Below are 17,226 nucleotides of genomic sequence, written 5' to 3' on the forward strand. Positions count from 1 at the left end.
TGATTTTATAAACAAGTACAGGTTGAGTTCCTCAACAGAGACCAGTAGTTCAGTTCTGGCTTTTGCACTGACTTTTCCCTATGACAGCTGGTCTCAGTCTGTTGACAGTGTGCTTTGTAACTCTAGTATCACAATAAAAATTCGAATGTTTGTATTTAACCACTTAAGCATTCTCCAGCTCAGTGTCTGTTTTTTTCATTGATTTGTTCACTATATGTTGAAGCAATCAGACCATCTGCATGGTAAACTTTTGCATAGAAGTAGCATGTACAGAGTGTAAATAAAGCAGTGTGGGTGGGTATGCAACACACTGAGGCTTCAGATGACTGAAGAAATGGTTCATGGCTTTAAGCAGTGAAGCTTTTGGACACTATATAAGGAAGATGACTGTGTCATGATGAGTGAAAGAAAGAATTGTTCGTGGAATAAAGTAACCTGACAGTAAAGCAGAATCTCTTTATACTCTGTTCTTCATACAGCCAGGATTGCTGTGCATGAACTGCAAAATATTATCAAAATGGTAAACCTCATAGATACATCATTACACAGGCATTCCATCACCAAGTCCAAGCACTTAGAGCTTTCTTGAGAAAATCTTTGTAGTGTATCACTGTAGTTAGCAACTGGAAGCACACCCATTTCTGCAAGTTTGTTTTTCAGCTTCAGGAAGAGCTAATTATATTTTAGTAGTATGTTTCGTTGCATGTTGTAGCTGTATGTTCGGCCTAATTCAGATTTTTATCTAATTTTACCCTTAGACCCTTTGCTTAGTGGAAGAAATTTATATTTATCCTGCTTAAAAATAAGGATGAAAAGAATACCTAACATTTCATGCCAACTAGGATAGAGTGATGAACCAGAAGAAGTTGGATTTTAAGTGGAATGCAGTGCATACAAGTCTACATTGACATTATCGATGGCTGCCTTCCAAGCTATTTGGTTTTGCACTTAACTGAAGTCATTAGCTTACTTTTGCTATTTACAATAGGACAGAACTGATGACTTATCATTGACATACAATGAGAAGAGTAAAAAACCTTTTACCGATCTCTGAGGGGCATGTGCAGTCTCCCTTCTGTTTTTGCAATTTCAGAAATCATGCACTGCAAGCAGAACACCGGATTTAAAAAACTGTACTCCTTTCACATAAAATAGTCCAATGGTCACAGCATAATAGTTGCACAGTCTTCTTTACATAACAGGGTTTCGTGTGAATTGTTGTCTTTCTTTCAAGAATTCCCATTTAAGTTTCCCAGGGATTTCTATTACACTTTTGCATGAACTTTACTAACCTGTTATGACCCTAGCTGTGCACCTCTGAGTTCATTCATTGTCTGTTGTCATGCTTTCTTGATGCGGACTCTGGACGCTGGAACAATACTCTCGAATTGGTTGCAGTAGTGTCTTTATGTGATTGCCTTTACAGATACCTTGCACTTTCCCAGAAACCTTTCAATAGATGTAAGTCTTCCTCCAGAGTGATTGAATTCTGTAGTGGGGGGAAAAGGTAAGGCCTTTGGAAAGGGGGACTGAGGCTTTTGGAGGACATGTTCATGACTTTGTTATGGGTCTCTTTAATTTCTCGATTCTGTTTGGTGGTGGAAGCGAGTCTGATGGTGTGGTAAATGTAGTACGTCTGCAAGACAGGGTAAATTGAGCATGAGAGGATGTGGAGGAGTTCCAGAGGCTCTTGCAGAAGTGGTGGTCCAAGGTGGGAGTATGAGTTGAGTGGATTGGAGAGTTTCTTGAGGTGGTGGTGTGCAAACTAGTCTAGTTTATGGAGGGCTATAATTTCAATCTGAGAAATGGGGAGCAGGAATTTGGGAGTCTAGAGCAGGAGAATTGTAAGAATGGAAAACAGATATTACAAGGAGGTTTGGATCTGATTTACATGGTATTGCAGGGCTAGGTTGGTGAAGCTTATGGACTGATGGAATCTGAAGAGACAGAGGTCATTGTGTAAGGACAGGTTGCAGCTGGAGATTGGTAAACTAACAGTCAGGCCATTTGGTGGGATTCCACGAGCCAAGCAACAATTCAGGAACAGTACGTCAGGCTAGAAATAGGGGAACTTTTCCGTATTTCTGCTGATGGAAGGAGCGAGGTCCATTGTGTGAAATTGACATAAAAATAAAAAGGTGATAACGGTAGCATGCAGGTTGATAGGTGTATATGAGTGGAGAAAGGGACAGCAGGTGAAAAATGGATTGGGTGAGGTCAGCATGTGCAGGCTGGAATATGCGAGAAGAATGGTGGGGTGGGAGGGGGGGTCAGGGGGGGGGGTTGTTATGAGGTTCAGCGAGTTCATGAGGCACAGGGAGTTAGGGGGTGTAATAACTTTGAAGGAAGGCATAGAAATGATGAAGGAAGGCATAGAAATGATTGTATCAGTGTGCAGAGTGTGGGTCATTAGATACTGCCCCAACAATCCACATAGTCACATATCCATGTGTTGAATTTGAATGAGGCTGTTCATACAATGTAGCTCAGAAGTCAGTGCATGTGGAGTTTGGAAAGCAACAGTAAAACACAGGAAATAAGAGAAAGAAAAGGACAAGAGATAATAAAATTTGTTAGATAATAACAACACAGGAAAACAGCACTGGGTTGTGTGATGGAAGAAAAGCTGTTAAGCAAAAAAGTCCAGGATGGAATCATTATGAAAAGGACATACCACATAGAGGAGGAATTGAGACACAGCCAGGCATAATGAAAAGACTGCTAAACATTAAATTTTTTTGCCAAAAGCCATCATTGGAAATTGACATACATTCACTTAAGCTCAACTCACACAAACAATGCCACTGTCTCCAGCCACTGCAGCCCAACTGTGGACTGCAACTGTGTCAGATGTCAGGCATGAGCAGAAATCTGGGGTGGGTGGTGGTGCCAAGGAGGAGGCATGGCACAGGGAAGAGGAAAGATTTCAAGGTAGTGGTGGAGGAAAGTGTTGCACTGCCTGTGAGAGCATGTAGGGATGTGTTAGGGCAGGGTTGGGACTCCTAGGGGAGTGGAATAGGAGAGAAGTAGAGAAGGGGAAAAGACTAGTTGGTGTGTTGGCAGAATAGAAGGCATACATTGTGTGTACTGCTGGAGTGGGAACGGGGAGGGGGTAGGTAGGTGGAGGACAGGAAATAGCAAAGGATGAGGCCAGGAGGGTTATGAAAATGAAGGATACATTGTAGGGAGAGTTCACATCGGTGGAATTCAGAAAAGCTTGTGTTGGTAGGAAGGATCCTGATGGAACAGGTTGTGAACACATCGTGTTGGGCAGCATGTGTCTTTTAGTTAGAGTTAGACGGTGACTATTCATGCAGACAGACAGGTTGTTAATTGTCATGCCCATATAGAAAACAGCACAGGGTTGCAGCTTAGTTTGTAGATCACATGGCCGGTTTCGCAAGTAGCCATATCTTTGAAGGGATAACTGATACCTGTGACAGGACTAGAGGATGTGTTGATGGTAGTAGGGTGTATGAGACAGTCTTGCATCTAAGTCTACTGCAGGAGTATGAGCTATGAGATAAAGGGTTGGGAGCAGGTTTGGAGTAGATATGGACAAGGATATTGTTGTAGGTTCAGTGAGTTACAGAATACCACAATGGGAGGGGTAGGATATTCCTCATTTCAGGGCACAACAAGAAATAGTTGAAACCCAGGCAGAGAATGTGATTCAATTGCTCCAGTCCAGGGTGTTAACAAGTCACGAGACGAGTGCTCCTTTGTGGACAGACAGTTGGTATGTGGAAAATAGTAGGTGACTGGAGAGAGAGGGCATGGGAGATGTAGTCACCAACCACTTCCCACGGTCCGCTGTCCGGCCACAAAGAATCACTCGCCTCGTGACTCAGTACCACCTAAGACTGGAGCAACTGAATCACATTCTCCACTAGGGTTTCAGCTACCTCTTGTCGTGCCTTAAAGTAAAGAATAGCCTACCCACTGTCCTCCCCCCCCCCCCTCCTCCCCCCACCCTCCTCCCGCCTCTCAGTAGTATTCCGCCACCCACCAAACCTACAAAATATCCTTGTCCACCCTTACTTCACCCCTATTTCCTGCCTCATACCTCATGGCTCATATCACTGCAATAGGTCTAGATGCAAGACCTGTTCGATGCATCCTTCCACTACCAACTATTCTTGTACTATCACAGCATCTCCTATCCCGTCAAAGGCAAGACTACCTGTGAAACCAGTTACATGAATTGCAAACTGAGCTACAACCACTACGCTGCTTTCTAGATGGACATGAGAACTAACAAGCTGTGTGTATGCATGAATGACTTCCTCCAGAATGTGGAGAAGAAACAATCAGACCACTCAGTTGCTGAAAATGTTGCCCAACATGATATGCTTCTCTTCAGTGGCTGTTTCACAATTTGCACCACCGGGATCCTTCCTACCCACACCAGCATTTCCAAATTGCGTGTGTGGAAATTCTCTCTACAATTTATGCTGCATTCCTGTAACCCTCTAAAGTCAACCTTTGCTACCTCCAGTCCTCAATCTACCTATCCCCTTCCCTACTCCCACTCCACAAGCCTTCTGTTCCGCCATTGCACCCACTAGTATTTTCCCCTTCCTTACTTTTCTTCTCTCCTTTCCACTTTCCCTTTTGTGCTCCCCTAGTGGTCCTAAAATGTCCCCACCACATCTCACAGGCAGGACATCATCTTCCCCCAGCACTACCCTGCTATCCCTCCCCCTTCCCCTTCCCACCCCATACCTCCTCCTTATTATAATCATTCACCTCAGTTTGATGCTCATGCCAGATGCAGTTACAATCCACAATAGGGCCACAATGGTGAGAGACAGGGCCCAGTGCATGTGAGTTGTGCTTTTGTGAATGTGTGTGAGCGTGTTTTCCATTTCCGAAGAAGACCTTATAGCTGAAAACTTAAATGTTTAGCAGTTGTTTCGTTGTGCTTGTCTGCAACTCAGAACCTCCTGTATGTGGTGAGGGGGCAATCTATCCTTTTCATAATGTTGTCGTTATTTCATTCCGGACTTTCCGTTGTTACATTATCATGTTGTGTATAAGCACTTACACCAAGTTAATTTTTTTTATTGTTGCACAGCTTGTGTCTCACAACAAGAAAACAAAATACACATGGTATAAGTGCAGCTAAACAACATGATTATGTAAATTCATCTGCTGTCATTGAAGTGTATCGTTATAAAAATTGAGCACCTATGTGTGGATGAACTTTACTAAAGGAAATAGGGAACGAAAACTCTGACCACTGAAGGTGTTCAAAATAAAGCAAAATATGTACAGTGTAAATAAGACTCTTAATTACAGTTGAAAATTGATGGCACATAACCTAAATTATGTGTATAATTGCAGCTGTGGATAAAGAGACCAAAGAATAAAGATGACAAAATGTTATTTTTATTTCAGTAAAATATTCCCGACCCAGTAAACTTATTGTGTCCCATTATCCAAATGTTCATAGAGCTAATCAAATATGTGGGACAATATTCCTTACAATTATATCTCTGTTAGCAGTCAATAATGAGGTAGAGTATTGAATGCCTTTAAATAATTTAGTAAAGCATAATTTGCCTGTTCATGCACATCTGTTGTTTGCAACTGATTCTTTTAGAGATCTTTATTGTCCTCCAGGAACATTTGAGCTTAGAATAGGCTGTAGGTTTCTGCAACAGACTGACATCATAGATATTTGTTTTTAATTCAGTGGCTCCAATCTGTTGTAGTCACATGGAAGTATTTATTGTGCAAGAGATTCTCGATAAATATGAGCTAGGGAGGGGGCTAACAGTGCAGTTCATTGAATGTAAAATATAACTGGTGTCCAGTTAGCACCTAGTTCCTTGATCACTTTAAGTAGGTTTACTTGTTTGCAATATTGAGGAGGGAGTTGGGGGGGGGATACCGTTATTTTAATATCAAGCCTTTATATGGTAATATCCTCGCACACAAAAATATTTTTAAATATGGTATTTAATATATCTGCTGCCTTCATTTTCAACACCAGGAGGACATTTGAGAGATTAGATGGAAGCTTTGGACCTGTTCATTGTCATTACGTGTGACCAGAACTTCCTAAAATTTTGTTATAGATCTTTTGCCAGGACTGACTGAAAGTTATTGCGGGCTTCACACATATCTATTCTTATGGGTGCATAAGTTTCTATTAAATGTACTGTATCAATTTCCCTACAGTCCCTTTTGTAGTGAGAGTGTTTTAGTGTCTTGAATGGTACTGGCTACATACTTATCTAGACCACAATTTATAATATTATTCAGCTTTAACTACAATTACTCTGTGTTTGCTAGATCTAAATCAAAGATTCTCAGGGCATCCTTTAAGTAAGTCAGTAATGACTGTCCGTCTGTTTGACCAAATATCTGCATCTACATATACATCTACATCTATACTCTGCAAACCACTGTGAGGTGCACGGCAGAGGATATGTCCCATTGTACCAGTTATTAGGGTTTTCTCCTGTTCCATTCAGGTATGGAGTACGGTAAGAATAATTGTTTGACTACCTCTGTGCATGCAGCAAGTATTCTAATCTTATCCTCATGATCCCTGTGTGTGTGATTATGTAGGGGGTTTTAGTATATCCCTAAAGTAATAATTTAAAGCCGTTTCATGAAACTTTGTTAATAGACTTTCTCAGGTTAGCTTATGTCTGTCTCAAAGAGTCTACCTGTTCAGTTTCTTCAGTATCTCTGTGACACTCTCCCACTGATTAAACAAATCTGTGTCCATTTGTGCTACCCTTCTCAGTATAAGTTCAATATCCCCTGTTAGTCCTTTCTGTTACAGGTCCCGCACTGTTGAGCAATATTCTAGGATGGCTCACTCACATGGTTTGTAAGCAAACTCATTTGTAGACTGGTAGCACTTCCCCAATATTCTACCAATAAACTGAAGTTTCTCAACTGCTTTATGCACAACTGAACCTATGTGATAAGTCCATTTCATATCCCTACAAAGTGTTACACCCAGGTATTTGTATGAGCTGGCCGATTCCAACAGTGACTCATTGTTATTATAGTGATAGGATGCTAAATTTTTAATTTTGTCAAGTGAAGTGCAAAATTTTACATTTTGGAACATTTAGAGCAATTTGCCCCTCTCTGCACCATGTTGATCTTATCAAAATCAATCTGAATATATATGCAAAAACAAAGATGATGTAACTTACCAAACGAAAGCGTTGGTATGTTGATAGAGACACAAATATACAAATATCTTTGTTTTTAGATATATTTTTCCCACATGGAATGTTTCCTCTATTATATGGGTATATATGCAGCTTCTATGTCTAAAAACAAAGATATGTAACTTACCAAATGAAAGTGCTGGCATGTTGATAGACACACAAAGAAACACAAACATACACACAAAATTCAAGCTTTCGCAACCAACAGTTGCTTCATCAGGAAAGAGGGAAGGAGAGGGAAAGACGAAAGGATGTGGGTTTTAAGGGAGAGGGTAAGGAGTCATTCCAATCCCGGGAGTGGAAAGACTTACCTTAGGGGGAAAAAAGGACAGGTATACACTCGCCCATGCACACACACACACACACACACACACACACACACACACACACACACACACACACACACATCCATCTGCACGTACACAGACACAAGCAGACATTTGTGTCTGTGTACGTGTGGATGGATATGTGTGTGTGTGCGAGTGTATACCTGTCCTTTTTTCCCCCCTAAGGTAAGTCTTTCCGCTCCCGGGATTGGAATGACTCCTTACCCTCTCCCTTAAAACCCACATCCTTTCGTCTTTCCCTCTCCTTCCCTCTTTCCTGATGAAGCAACCATTGGTTGCGAAAGCTTGAATTTTGTGTGTGTGTTTGTGTGTCTATCAACATGCCAGCGCTTTCGTTTGGTAAGTTACACCATCTTTGTTTTTAGATATATTTTTCCCATGTGGAGTGTTTCCCTCTATTATATGGAGCTTCTCTTAGATAGTACTTCATTATAGATAACTGCATCATTTGCAAAAAGCCTGATTTTACGATTAATATTGTCTTGCAAGGTCATGAATATACAAAATGAACAGCAAGGGTCCCATCACACTTCCCTGGAGCACACCCAAAGATACTTCTACATCTGACGATGACTCCCCATACAAAATAACATCCTGTGTGTTCCCTATCAAAAAGTCTTCAACCCAGTCACCAATTTCACTTGATACCCTATATGATCTCATACTTTTGACAATAAACATTGGTGTGGTTCTGAGTTGGAAGATTTTTGGAAATCAGGAAACACTATTCACGATCCTCATTATGTTTGAGCTCAGAATGTGTTTTAAGATTCTACAACAATTTGATGTCACAGATGTTGGATGGTAGCTTTGTGGATCACTCCTACTATCCTTCTTGTAGATGGGTGTGACCCGTGTCTTTTTCCAAGAACTGGGGATGGTTTTTTGTTCAGGTGATCTACAACAGATTATAGTTAGAAGAGGGGCTAACTCAGCAACAAATTCAAAATAGAGTCTGACAGGGATTGCATCAGAGCCTGGAGCTTTGTTCAGTTTAAACGATTTCAGCTGTTTCTCAACACTATCGACACTAGTACTTATATCAATCATCTTTTTGTTGGCACAAGGATTAAATTGGGGCAATTCTCCTGGGTTTTCTGTTGTGTCCTGCCTACTCATCAAATATGGGATGCCTAGGAAACTGGCTTCTCAGATCGCTAGACAACAATTCAAGCAAATTCGTATTAAAGAATTTTATTATGAAATGAATCAATGACAATACCTAACTTCCATTTACAAATAGCCACAAACAATGGATACAAAGAGAACTTAGTAACAAAGCTGAACAATAAAATGAAGAAACAGAAAAGAACAAACACCCAACTACCATCAACACAAGGACAAAATCACACACAAAGAAACACACAAAATACAAGAATAGAAACAGCACAAAGTGTGAAAGAAACAGAAAGTAAAAGATGGTGCACGATGACGTACAACCACAAATACACACACAGAATATCCAATATTTTCAAAAAACAAGGCATAAAAGTAGCTCACCAAACCAACAACTCAATTCAGAAATACTTCCAAAAAAAAAAAGGAAAACCTGATCTGTATCAGAAATCAGGAATATACCAACTAAAATGCAAATGGAAGATAGGTCAAACCAGGAGGGTATTTGACACCAGATACAAAGAACATGGAAGTATAGGACAAATCATTCAACATTTGCAGAACACTTACACCAACACCAACATAAAATTATAACCAGACACACAGACATGGAAATCATAAGGATAAACAAAATCAAAAAGCACCTCCTCACCCTACAAGAAGACTACCACATCCAAAAAACCATAACAATAAAGAAACAACTCATAAATGATCAGATCACCTTGGTAAGCCACACACTCTTTAAAGGGATTGACCACTTAATATAACATTAAAAGTACAAATATAACCACAGGTTCAATTTACCACTACCATTTTCTCCCAGTTCTATCCGATAATCAGTGTCTCGGCAATCCCTGTCTTCCCCCCCCCCCCCCCTTTCTTTAGAAGGGGTGAGGGGAGGGGACACCCCTCTCATGTCTCTATCTACATACAAGACAATTTCACTATCTCTCTCTCTCTCTCTCTCTCTCTCTCTCTCACACACACACACACACACACACACACACACACAAAATTGTTTCATAGGTTGTCAACACTCACAATGTGAATGAAAACAAGAGAGTAGACATAAATACTGTAGCAGTGATGAGAATGAAGAACAGTTAAGAAAGTCAATTATAAGTAGTGCAGTGCAGTGCAGGAAATAACGCAAAATGCCAAAAACTGCAGATGTGAAATGAAGCCTGTCGACATCAACCACTGCTAGCCAGAGGGGAAGGTGCAGACTATGTAAAGAAACACCGTAAGTAGCTTACAGACTAACTTCACAAAGAAAACGCTGTTTTTAACCTAAAAGAATCAAAAAATAAATTTACAAGTGTATGTATCCAATTTCAGAATGCCACAGAATAAAAGTGAAATGCGTCTGGTGTGATTCTTTTTAGTTACATTGCAGTCAGCTCAAAACAGATAACCTATAATTACAGATGTACACAGATGTGTTGCAAGCAAAGGGCAACATGCAATATAATCTATGTCCTTCAGTATAATGATTCCTACACAAGTGAAGGAATACAGTGGATGGTTTTATCCAAGTCGCTGGTCTTTGATGCTTTTGTAGAACTGGCCATGACCAGTCGGGAGCAGCGCTTTTGTTTGCTTCATCTAGAGGCCGCTGCTGTCACGTTGTAATCTTAGAGGGGTCGGTCAGAGTGCTATTGGCTGACATCTTCTTCACAGCCCTCTCTGCTCTGTGGTTTCCAACTGGCATGCTGGTGCTTGACTTTATGCTGGAACATTTTCCTTTGTAAAGGAACATTTGAAAGCAGAGTTAAGGATTTGAGCTTTTGCTTTGCTACCCTCAATTTCAGTTCCTGTCTCATTCGCTAGGGACTGGACACACATACTCAATTAGCTTTTTTCATGTCCTTTTTGCTTTTGGTGACCATCATACTCTAGTAGCTTCATGGCTTCCCTTACCGCTAAAAGTAATGTTTAGTTCTTCCAGCCAATACTGGGTGGGTTAAAGTCACCACCATGACTAGCTTCAGGTCATGTGTTATTTTTGGTAAAACTGTTGAGGCATTGCAATGCCTATGTAAGTCTGTTTGGTATTTATCTACTAGGTTATTTGTCATCAAGTAGTCAATATACTGATCATGACTTTATATTGTAAGGACTTAGCTAGCAATGAAAGAACACAAATGGGGCAGTGATCAGAGACTGCTGCGGCAGTTCCTTTTTGGGCAGTAGTTTGACAAGTCTTTGTTTCCAGGTCACTGGAAAAAAGCTTGCAGTCTGGTGGTAATAGAAGATATCCTTCATTGTGAGCAGTAGTGAGTCAGTAATAAGTGTGACCTTTTACAGTGTAATGGCATCATGTCCATTGGGTGCTGATTTAATACACATCATGCATGAATTTTTCAACAATATTTTTGGTAACATGATTATGAAAGAGTATTTTCCGTCTAGAATCAATGACATCTAATCTGTCTGTTGTCAGTTAATGTACAGGCATGTCTATTTCAGCATTTCCTATAGATTTGCTGACACACTTCAGCATCTACTGACAGGCAGTATGATTTTCCAGGGTGAGGCATCGTCTGTATGTCATACATGCAGCCCTCTCTTCAGCTCATCATTTAGCCATGGTGCAGGATTTCTTCTGGCTTACATGGCCTTTGGCAGAAATTATTTGACTTATAGATGAGTAAATACGCATCAGTTTGAAAGTGCTGTTTCAGGTCATCCCACTTTTCTCACTTATCTTCAGTGATCTGTGTTTTTTTTAGGTCTTCAGTCTGAAGACTGGTTTAATGGAGCTCTCTATGCTACTCTATCTTGCTGAAGTCTCACCAATGCTGCATAACTACTGCAACCTTACATCCACCTGGATTTGTGAACTAGAGGCCTTGGTCTGTCTCCTCTACAATTATTATCCTCCACACTTCTCTCCACACCAAATCAAGTTTTCCTTGATGCGTCAGGTGGTGTCCTATCAACTGATCTTTTTTTTTACTCAAGTTGCACCATAAGGCTCGTGGATAAGAAAAGTATTGGCATGAAAATGAATATCACTATATGGAACAAAAATAATGTTTGTAATAGTATTAAATACAAGCTAAAAAATAGTGACGGAGAATACTATTAACACATGTATTGGAATTATAAATAACAGCATTGAGCTAATGGCTCACTTAATGGGGAGAAAACAATTTTGTTGTATTTGGATATCTCTGAGGGTAGAACATAATGAACTTTCACTTGCAGAACTGTGACTTGTCTTTCTAATTTTCCTTTTTTAAGGCACTGTGTGCACGTTTTGAAATTACATATTGTGGATTTGTGTGTGTAATTCAAATTCAGCAAGCCTATAATAAAACTGAACTATAGCAGGAACGAATGAATAAAATCCATCTATCAAAATACTTTTTTTAATTGCTGAACAAAGGGAAACCCATAAAGACATCTCACATAAGTAGCTGTTTACCTGAGAAGCATTACAGTGTGTTGTGGTCACTCTTACTAGGATAGAAAACAATGTCTTTCACTACTAGGATGACCAATTAGCACTGTGCAATTTTTATTTATTTATTTATTTATTTATTTTTTAAGAGTCCTCCAATCACAGATTTTTGTTGAAATAAAAATAATTTTGTGTGATTGTAATCTTCCATATGTTCAGTTTCCATTTCCTGTACAATATTTAGACAACCGACCCATCCATCTTCTTCAGGTGCTGTGAGTATTGCCATTATATTTACTCACTGCCTGACTGAGAGTTAGTGTTGGTCTCACACTGCTGTGTATAACCAAGTGCAATTCCCATCATCATCGCCACATCTAGTTAGGGACATCAATGTACTGAGAAGTGATTAAAGGATGATAAATTTAGTCATGGTACTGGATGGCTTACCATGAGTATTGTTTGCAATGGAGGTATCAAGAGTATTGGTGACCTTGAAAGTTTTAATACTCTTGATGTCATTGCTTAGCATATATTTAATCTTGTTGAAGATTTAATAAGGATATTGGTACATCTCATTTTTATTGCTCAATGCCTTTTGCATATGTCTGGTTGGAGTCCAGGCAGTGAGTACAACAGCGAAACTCGCAGCAACTGAAGAAGACAGCTGGGTTGGTCTTCGAAATATTGTGCAGAGAGTTGAACAACTCAGTTGAAAACCCAAAATCTCACTTCTTATCAATCACGTCAACAAAACCTGAGAGTTACATTGGTATAATTACAGCTGTTGAAACTGATGAATTACTTTATTACAGGTCTGAGTAATTCATCAGTAGATTCCAGCAGTGCAGCTGAAACAGATGTCAGTAAACTTCGTCCAGCAGAAGGAGATCCTCTGACTGCATGTAACAGGAAGGTAAAGATTAAAAGCAACTAAGTGAAAGTATTTCTTACATTTTCTGTGGCTCATGTTTTTGATAACTCATTATGGTATAGTACATGTCATTCAGTTTATAAATATAATACATTTTCTCAGTAAACATGAATGTGTATGCTCACCAGTCACATGACTGACTTTGGAACTGAAGTTAATCTACATTTAAGTGTAATAAATGAGTCTATTCAGAGAAGAAGAAACTGTTAAGTCAAAGTGATTTTAGTTTGTTACTTGTATTATGTTTCTTCAATTAATTATATTTGTAGAAATTAATTATTATGTAGAACTTTTCAGTTGTTCATAAAAGTAATACGTTTATCAGTGAATATGCTCACCATGTTCACGATTCACTTTTCAATTAATTTTTGCCTACCTATAAATTTAGTAAATAACAAAAATTCACCAAGCAAATAATAAAAATTGCCAAGAAATTCAATTTATTTTTTAAAACTGTTTTCATATTTTGATGAGTTCTTAACAACAAACTAAGTAAAACAGTAAATATATTGTGACACTGTTGTTTGTACACCTATTTTTTAAACTGCAGCTGTACAGGGTCTGGTAGTGAACACCAGGTGATGTCCTTACAGCACACTAGTATGCAATGGATATATGACATTAACAAATTGCAGTATGCAAAGTGCTTTCATGATATACATAGAGCAAATTTAGCTGAACTATCTCTTCAAGAATTTATTTGATATGTTGACTGGAAGAGACAACTATTGACATGTTGTTAGAACAGCACCAGTGTAACATTGTTACAGGAATTGGCATAGGAATATCCAGTTGCAAAATGATTGTTACCCACTTCAGTATCCATTCTTGCTGCAAAATCACCTTCATTTAGTGAAGGGGAAGTATGTAGATAAATTAATATCAATTTAAGGAACATGGATCTGGTCTATGCCAGGTGGTGAGAACAGGGCTGGATATTGACTATTTTGAGATGTGCCATTTGCTTCTTTGCCAAGGTAATTTATAGAACACCAGTTGTAACTGAATGGCTAATATGTTGGAAACACATTTTGAGACCATGGCTGTGTGCAAGGTACAGATGATTCTTGAAAGGAAGAAAACAGCAGTCAACCACTTTTAATAACTGTATTTATTTACACAAATAGTGCCAGGACACTACATTAATATATAATACCTACTTGAAATTTGACATTGATTTAACTATTGTATTAATGTATGACTAAGCAAGCTGTTATACACTCCTGGAAATGGAAAAAAGAACACATTGACACCGGTGTGTCAGACCCACCATACTTGCTCCGGACACTGCGAGAGGGCTGTACAAGCAATGATCACACGCACGGCACAGCGGACACACCAGGAACCGCGGTGTTGGCCGTCGAATGGCGCTAGCTGCGCAGCATTTGTGCACCGCCGCCGTCAGTGTCAGCCAGTTTGCCGTGGCATACGGAGCTCCATCGCAGTCTTTAACACTGGTAGCATGCCGCGACAGCGTGGACGTGAACCGTATGTGCAGTTGACGGACTTTGAGCGAGGGCATATAGTGGGCATGCGGGAGGCCGGGTGGACGTACCGCCGAATTGCTCAACACGTGGGGCGTGAGGTCTCCACAGTACATCGATGTTGTCGCCAGTGGTCGGCGGAAGGTGCACGTGCCCGTCGACCTGGGACCGGACCACAGCGACGCATGAATGCACGCCAAGACCGTAGGATCCTACGCAGTGCCGTAGGGGACCGCACCGCCACTTCCCAGCAAATTAGGGACACTGTTGCTCCTGGGGTATCGGCGAGGACCATTCGCAACCGTCTCCATGAAGCTGGGCTACGGTCCCGCACACCGTTAGGCCGTCTTCCGCTCACGCCCCAACATCGTGCATCCCGCCTCCAGTGGTGTCTCAACAGGCGTGAATGGAGGGACGAATGGAGACGTGTCGTCTTCAGCGATGAGAGTCGCTTCTGCCTTGGTGCCAATGATGGTCGTATGCGTGTTTGGCGCCGTGCAGGTGAGCGCCACAATCAGGACTGCATACGACCGAGGCACACAGGGCCAACACCCGGCATCATGGTGTGGAGAGCGATCTCCTACACTGGCCGTACACCACTGGTGATCGTTGAGGGGACACTGAATAGTGCACGGTACATACAAACAGTCATCGAACCCTTCGTTCTACCATTCCTAGACCGGCAAGGGAACTTGCTGTTCCAACAGGACAATGCACGTCCGCATGTATCCTGTGCCACCCAACGTGCTCTAGAAGGTGTACGTCAACTACCCTGGCCAGCAAGATCTCCGGATCTGTCCCCCATTGAGCATGTTTGGGACTGGATGAAGCGTCGTCTCACGCGGTCTGCACGTCCAGCACGAACGCTGGTCCAACTGAGGCGCCAGGTGGAAATGGCATGGCAAGCCGTTCCACAGGACTACATCCAGCATCTCTACGATCGTCTCCATGGGAGAATAGCAGCCTGCATTGCTGCGAAAGGTAGATATACACTGTACTAGTGCCGACATTGTGCATGCTCTGTTGCCTGTGTCTATGTGCCTGTGGTTCTGTCAGTGTGATCATGTGATGTATCTGACCCCAGGAATTGTGTCAACAAAGTTTCCCGTTCCTGGGACAATGAATTCACGGTGTTCTTATTTCAATTTCCAGGAGTGTATTTTAGTGTAGTATTTCATGTTGCATTAGTGTATGCAATTTGATTTTATCACAGAAAACAAGTGAATGAAATTTTGAAGAAAGGACGGTTGCATAACTCAGTGTGTTCATCGAGAATATAATGTGGTGATTTGCGTTTATGTACATATATATCTTTCTCCTTGAATAGGTCCATAGGTTATCTTTCTCAGCATGGTGCAATATCTGGATGCAGTCTTCAGTGCTTTTCACTCTGTCTGTTGAGAGTTGTCCTGTCTGTTGAAAGTTGTCCATATTGCCAATATGGATTTTGATATGTTGTCCAACCACATCGCATCTACATGCACTTTGATCTGAGTTTCGATGCTTTTCCCATTTGTCCTACGTAATAGGAGGGGCTTCCTGACCAATAAAAAGGGTGCTGAATCAGGCCTCAAACCTGGATGCCTGCCTTTCATGGACAGTGATGGACGTTGTTCTTACCAAATGAGCTATCTGAACTCTGTGGACTAGCATTCCTGGGAGAAGAGATATCATAGAGAATGGCTTAGTGCCAACTTACAGTTTGTTTCCAAAGTAAATATTTAAGTTTACATGGAAATTGGCCTCTTGTGAAACTTCTCAACAGTAAGCTGTATGCCAGACATGTATGTATACAAGGTAGACCACTAGTGTTCACCAAATTAAAAAAAGTCACTGACCTGCTCAGTGTGTCAGCAGTGTCAAAAGATAATTGTAGAGGAATTAGAGAAAGGAGAGGTCAGAATTAGAGGTGAATGAAAACTAAAGTGCTGTTCGCCCAGTCCCTTAAGGTCAACAAAGAAACTGGCAAAAATGCAAAATTGCTAAACTCTGGAAACACACAGGTGAGAAAGTAGTCAGTAAGCAGACAGCAATCATTTACAAGATCTGGAAACAAGAGGACTGCCAAGTGGCTGGACATTTGCCCGAATTTGTCATCTTTAAAAAGAAATGAAAAAATAAAATATGAACAACCATTTTAGCATCCCATTTACCTTGATAAGTATGAGATTTTCCCTAAAGCCTTCTGTGGCTGCAGAACAGTTTGACTCACAAAAGGGAAATATCAAGGAGGATTTAGGAAAGACTACTCTTTTGATGTGCGTGTTACCAATGTTACATCTGTGTTCTTTTATACCTGAAGTTTAAGGATAAGAAGTTCTTAGTTACCTTCATTGATTTCATGAAGGATCACAACCCTGTTGATTGAAATACACTAAACCAAATCCTGAAATAAGTCAGCTTAGACAAAAAATAAACAATTATCCAAAAAAACCGTGATTGGCACCATAAGTGAAATTCAGAAGGTAGATTTCAGTGCCTATGAGGTCGGGATGGATGTTAAGTTAGGAGATGGCGTGTCACCTCCACTTTTCCCTTCGTGCAGTGGCTCAAAGCAGTACATGGTGAAGATATCAAAAATACTGTTTGTTGCTATGTTCTTTTGCACTCTCCGTTCTCTCTTAGGCTTCTAACTTCCTGTTCAGGCATTTCTATTCACTGTCAGGTCTTCTGCTGCATACAGAACTGGTACAGCAGCATTGGTCTGACACTGATTGCTCAGCTTTTGCAGATGATTTTG

The 17,226-nt window shown here is 40.7% G+C and overlaps 1 protein-coding gene across 3 annotated transcripts in view; it reads left to right on the plus strand.

Annotated features, from left to right (window-relative positions):
• Window positions 1–17,226, plus strand: part of LOC124621758 (DENN domain-containing protein Crag) — a 315,880-nt gene that overhangs the window by 279,952 nt on the left and 18,702 nt on the right. For all 3 annotated transcript variants that reach the window (XM_047147171.1, XM_047147172.1, XM_047147173.1), the window contains one exon: window positions 12,884–12,984. In XM_047147171.1, the coding sequence (XP_047003127.1) occupies window positions 12,884–12,984 (101 nt within the window). The remainder of the gene's footprint in view (window positions 1–12,883; window positions 12,985–17,226) is intronic.

Source organism: Schistocerca americana, chromosome 7, assembly GCF_021461395.2.
Source record: "Schistocerca americana isolate TAMUIC-IGC-003095 chromosome 7, iqSchAmer2.1, whole genome shotgun sequence".
Classification (NCBI taxonomy): Eukaryota; Metazoa; Arthropoda; class Insecta; order Orthoptera; family Acrididae; genus Schistocerca; species Schistocerca americana.